Source organism: Empidonax traillii, unplaced genomic scaffold (genome assembly GCF_003031625.1).
Source record: "Empidonax traillii isolate 1590-97213 ecotype Southwest subspecies unplaced genomic scaffold, ASM303162v1 scaffold982:size219053, whole genome shotgun sequence".
In the NCBI taxonomy this organism is placed as follows: Eukaryota; Metazoa; Chordata; class Aves; order Passeriformes; family Tyrannidae; genus Empidonax; species Empidonax traillii.
Window position 1 is genome coordinate 161,621 of NW_020956175.1, and position 5,656 is coordinate 167,276.

General features: G+C 61.3%; 1 protein-coding gene across 2 annotated transcripts in view; it reads left to right on the plus strand.

The window, feature by feature from the left end:
- The first annotated feature begins 2,344 nt into the window (after positions 1 to 2,344).
- The window catches only part of GRK2 (G protein-coupled receptor kinase 2), a 7,597-nt gene continuing 4,285 nt past the window's right edge, over positions 2,345 to 5,656 (plus strand). Inside the window, exons 1-6 of one of the 2 annotated variants that reach the window (XM_027903576.1) lie at positions 2,345 to 2,484; positions 3,469 to 3,545; positions 4,096 to 4,169; positions 4,439 to 4,540; positions 4,756 to 4,830; positions 5,276 to 5,337. In XM_027903576.1, the coding sequence (XP_027759377.1) occupies positions 2,372 to 2,484; positions 3,469 to 3,545; positions 4,096 to 4,169; positions 4,439 to 4,540; positions 4,756 to 4,830; positions 5,276 to 5,337 (503 nt within the window). In that variant the 5' untranslated portion in view covers positions 2,345 to 2,371. The remainder of the gene's footprint in view (positions 2,485 to 3,468; positions 3,546 to 4,095; positions 4,170 to 4,438; positions 4,541 to 4,755; positions 4,831 to 5,275; positions 5,338 to 5,656) is intronic. The other variant, XM_027903575.1, reaches the window with a different exon arrangement.

Sequence of the window (5,656 nt, forward strand, 5' to 3'; positions counted from 1 at the left end):
CCACCCCCTTTTCGCTGCCGATTTTCCTTTGCAATGAATGGTTGGTCCAAAGAACCTCTCTCTAGGGCAGCAGAGAGCTTTTTGCACTTTAAAAAAAACAACAAAAAAACAACAAAAAAAAAAAAAAAAAAAAAAAAAAAAAAAAAAAAAAAAAAAAAAAAAAAAAAAAAAAAAAAAAAAAAAAAAAAAAAAAAAAAGAAAGAAAAAAAAGAAAGGAAAAAAGGTTGGAATCTTCTTTTTCTGGGTTACTATTTTATTTCCCTCCCTGTCCTGCCTGTGCCCGGACGCTCCCCAACTCTCTCCCCACCCCGTGTCAGCACCCCGCTCTCTCCCTGGCAGCGTACAGATAGCACAATCCGGGGTGTCCCCTCTGTGCCACCTGTCCCCAGCCCCGCAGGGAGGTCCTCCCGAGGGCAGCCCCCCCACACTGCTTCAGAAGCAATAAGAGAGGAGAGATGGCCGCCCACCCCTTTCCCGGGCGTGGGGACTGTCCCCGGCTGCCACAGGGGGATCCGAGGGGACAATCCCACAGTGCCTGGGACAAGGGATGGTGTGGCCTCACTGCCGGAGGGCTCGGAGCAGGAAATCCCCGCTGGGTGAGAGGAGGGAGCCTTCGGCCTCAGCCTCTCTTGGCGATGGCTCCCAGGGAAGACGTTGGAAGAATTAAATGCTTTTCTTTTTCCTTTGGATTAATTTTGAGTTTTGCAACAAGAAAGAAAACTTAAAAGAGCTGGGGGTGGGTGTGGCTGGAGGGGCCGGGGGCTCCCTCCCTCTGGGGGTCCCTCCTCCATGGGGACAGCACCCCCTTCCCGCTGTGCCCCGCAGAGCTGCCGGCGTGCAGCCCTCCTCACCACCCCGGCGTGGTGCAAATCCACAAGGAAGAAAAAAAGAGAATTATATATAAAAAAAATCACTTAGTGATTTAAAACCAACCCAGCCTGCTCCCTAAAGACAACTCCTGCAAGCAAAGTTACTTGTTTAAGGGTTTGGTTGTGGTTTTTGTTTCGTTTTGATCCCCCCTTCCCTCCCTTCCCCTCCCTGGAGAAATATTGTAAATATCTATTTTTTTGTTGGCGATTTAGAGTCCATCTCTGATGTTTGTGCTTTAAAATTAAATGTAAGCATTAAGGGTAAAAGCAAACCAAGTCTTGCGCTCTCTCAGTTGGGGTTGGGGCTCTTGGCTGGGGCAGAGGGAGGGCACCTACTTGGCAGTTACTTTTGGTTCATTTTCAGTTTGCCTTTCCTTTTCCTTTTTTTTTTTTTTTTTCTGAGATTTCTAGAGAGGATCTTTGCTCATAACGTATTACCACAAGGCTGTTGTGGGGGGAGGGAAGATCCCAGCCTCCCAAGGGAAATATTTTGTTTCTTGGGGGTGGGTGGATTTTTGGAATAAAAAAAGTGAAAGAAAAAAAAAAACAACGAACTAAAATCGCTGAGTGTTGGCTCTGCCCGTTGTTTGTGAGGGAAGCGGAGGGGACGAGGCTGGGACCTCCTCTGTCCCAGCTGTCATCTCTTATGGTGGCAGTGGCAGCCATCCCTCTGTCCCCATCCTGCTGGGTGGTGGCAGCTGTGCTTGTGTCCCATCCCCTCCTGCCAGGGCCATGCGAGTCCTCGCTCTCTGCCCTTTCCTGGCGGATCCCTGGGCCACCAGGGTGACATTTAGCGTCGCCCAGCCTGCAGGGAGTCACAGCCCGCATCCCCGCGGCGGTTGGGCTGTGCCATTTGCACGACGAGGCACAGGGCTCGCTCCTCCGTAGGTGACATCCTCCTCCTCAGGTGGTGAGGCCACCGCCACCCTCCCTGTGCGCTGGTCCCCGAGCGTCACCCTCGGGAGGCACTGGGACCAAGCGAATCTCAGCGCCTCAAGCCCCTGCCTGTCCCCTCCCGGTGTCCCCTCCTGGCCCCGGGGACAGGGAGCCCGCACCCAGTGTCACACGCACACGGTCACACCTGCTGCCAGGTGTGTGCACGCGCGGTGCTGCACGCGTGGTGCTGCACGGTGCCACACGTGGTCACCCCTGGTGTCACACTCAGTGTCACAGACACCCCCGGTGTCACACACACGTGATGTCGCTGTCCCCCCCGCTGTCCCCGTGTCCCCCCCCCCGCTGCCGCCGGTGTCGCGGCCCCTCCCGGGTGGGCGTGGCGGCCGCAGGCCCCGCCCGCCGTTCCCGGTGCGGCCTCGCCCGGTGCCGCTGCGGGCGCTCCCGTTCCCGCTCCCGTTCCCGTTCCCTTTCCCGTTCCCGCCGGCCCAGCCCGACCCGGCCGCGCCCCCGCCCGCTGCCGGCCCGGCCCCGTTCCGCTTCCGGGCGCGGTTCCGGTTCCGGGCCGGCGGTCGGGCCGGGCGGCTCGGCGGGTCCGCGGCGGGGCCATGGCGGACCTGGAGGCGGTGCTGGCGGACGTGAGCTACCTGATGGCCATGGAGAAGAGCCGCGCCGCGCCCGCCGCCCGCGCCAGCAAGAGGATCGTCCTGCCCGAGCCCAGGTGAGGCCCCTCCGGCTGTCCATCCGTCCGTCCGTCCGTCCGTCCGTCCGCTCCCAGCCCCGACACCGCTCCCGGCGCCGCTCCCGCACACCCGCGTGCCACCGGCACTCCCGCCGGCAACACCTGCCCGGGAGCGCCCCGGCACCGGCACACGGACACACGGACACGCACGGGCAGGGACACACGGACACCAACTCAGACACACGGACGTGGACACACACGGGCAGGGACACACGGACGTGGACAGGGACACACAGACACACGGACGTGGACACAGAGACACTGGCACACGGACAGGAACACACGGACATGGTCATGGATACACACGGACACACAGACATGGACACATCCTGCCTGACATACAGACACAGACACAGACACAGGGGCATGGACACACACACATCCTGCCTGACACACACACATGGGCACACACACATGGGCACACACACATGGGCACACACACATGGGCACACAGACATGGACACACACACATGGGCACACACACATGGGCACACACACATGGACACACACACATGGACACATGGACATGGGCACACACACATGCTGCCTGTCGCATGGACGCACAGACACCGGCACATGGACATGCAGACAGACATGGACGCACAGCCATCCTGCCTGACAGACAGACACAAACACAGAGACACACAGACATGGACATACAGTCATGTGTACACTCTCTGACCCCCCCACGTCAGCCCCCTGCCCTCCTGCTGCCTTCCTCCTCCCAGCCCCAGGTGCCCTCACTTCCAGGCACCCAGGAAGCTTTCTGGGGACACCCCCCTCCCCAGCCTGCCTTGGACCCCCAGTGCGTGGGACACCCTGTGACCCTTACAGGGGCCCATCAACTTGTCACACTTGGGTGGGGACACAGAACGTGGGAGGAGTGGGAGAGGAGGAGCACGGTGGGCACGGGGGTCTTCCAGGGGGCACAAGGGGCACTGAGCCCCCGCGGTGTCTCCCCAGCATCCGCAGCGTCATGCAGAAGTACCTGGAGGACCGGGGAGAGGTGACCTTTGACAAGATCTTCACGCAGAAGATCGGTGAGCTGAGGGCACGGGGGGGGGGGGGCGGGGGGGGGGCACCCACTGGAATGGGCTGGTGGCCACCACGACGGTGATGGTGGCCATGGCCATTCCCCTGCCCCCTGGGAGGCAGCAGGGGGGCTGTGGGGCCAGGCTGGACGGGGTGCCAGGGGGCTGCGCCACGTTCCCCACCCCATGTCCCCCGCCCTGTCACTTCCCCCCACGCCAGCCTTAACCGTCCTGGGCAGGAAGCGCCTCTCACTTCCTCCTGCCGGCTCCGGCGGTTTCCGGGCACGTCCTCCCCACGGCAGCCTGCCCGTGGTACCCGCCCATGCCCCTGCCACAGTGTCTCCCTCCACATCAGCCCCCTCGCTGCCCCCCTGCCCTGCTCCCTGTGCCAGTCTGGTCCCCCGTGTCACCCTGCCAGACCCTCACCACTCCCTGCTTGGCACTTCCCTTCTCCCAGCCTGGCATGGGGGTGTTAGCAGGGCCAGGGGATGGTCCCTGTGTCCCTTGGTGTGGGCTGTGGGGCTGGCATCTCTCACACTGTGGCTTTGTCCCTTGCCAGGCTACCTGCTCTTCCGTGACTTTGCCTTCAACCAGGCCGAGGAGGCCAAGCCTCTGATGGAGTTTTATGAGGAGGTGAGATGGGGGCACCCCCGTGACAGCCCCCTGTGTTCATGAGGAGGGGTGGGCCGGGGTTTGGTGCCTACAGGCCCACAGACGCGGTGCCAGGAGCAGTACCCGAGGTGACAGTGCCCAGGGAGCCAGGACGTGCTGCTTCGGGGACACGGGGGATGGGGGAACCATCGTGTGCCCGCAGGATGTGGCACCCAGAGGGGTTGGGGCCACGGTTCCCAGTGTGCCAGGTCCTGTGTGCCCCTGTGCCACGGGAGCTGTGCCCTTTCCAGATCAAGAAGTACGAGAAGCTGGACTCGGAGGAGGAACGAGCCGCCCGGAGCCGCCACATCTTCGACCATTACATCATGAAGGAGCTGCTGGCCTGCTCCCACGTGAGTGCCGTGCCGTGGGGCGAGGCACGGGGCTGGGAGGGGTGTCCCCCCTGTGCCCACGGGAGCCTGGTACCCTGTGTCTTCAGAGGGAGCTCCGAATCCTCCACGGGCTCCATCCTGGGAGACACAGACCCCCTGTGTGGGTTTTGCCCTGCCTGGCCCCTGTGTCCCTGTCCCTTCTATCCAGAGTGACACAATCCCATCTCCCCTCACAGCCCTTCTCCAAGAGCGCCACGGAGCATGTCCAGAGCCGCCTGAGCAAGAAGCAGGTGCCCCCAGATCTCTTCCAGGTGAGCATCACCCGGGACAGAGGGGGGGTCCCTGACACCTGTGGCACCCCCTTAAAGAGGGCTGGGGGAGACAGGAGTCCCTGGAGGTGGGGGGAAAAGGAGATTCCCAGGAAGTATGGGGACCCCAAGGGATGGTGAGAGGGTCCCCAGCATGGTGGGAGTGATGGGGGATTGCTGGTGGTCCCCATGGGGTGGTCATCAGGGCACTGGGAGCTGGAGGTAGCAGGGATGTCACCCTAGGGTGACAGTGGAGTCCCCAGGTCTGGTGTTGTTGGGTTCCCCAGAGATTCAGGTGACCCGGAGTGGCAGAAGCTTCCCTGGGGGCCTGGAAGTGGCAGTGGGGGTGTGTGCAATCCCAGGGATGGAGAAGACTTCACGTAATGGTGGGGGACGGGTGACCTGGGTGTCCCTGGGGACACCACGCTGAGCTCTGTGTCCCCTCCAGCCTTACATTGAGGAGATCTGCCAGAACCTGCGAGGGGGCATCTTCCAGAAATTCATCGAGAGGTGAGCTGGGAGGAGAGTCCCGTGTGGATCGGGGTGTCCCATCCCCCTGGGTCCCTGGGGAATCTCCTAGCCCAGACTGGGACCAGGCAGTCCCTTCTCAGATAAAGCTCCAGGGGTGTCTGTCACTACACTGGGGACTGGGGACACTTCTCAGCCCCAGGTCTCTCCCAGGGTCTCTGCTCCCAGACAAGGGTCCCAGGGGGTGCTGCCTGCCTCCAGACAAATCCAAGGGTTCTTGGCAGAGGGTGTTTCTCCAGGGTCTCCACTCTTGCCCTGTCTGTGCTTGCTTGCAGTGACAAGTTCACGCGGTTCTGCCAGT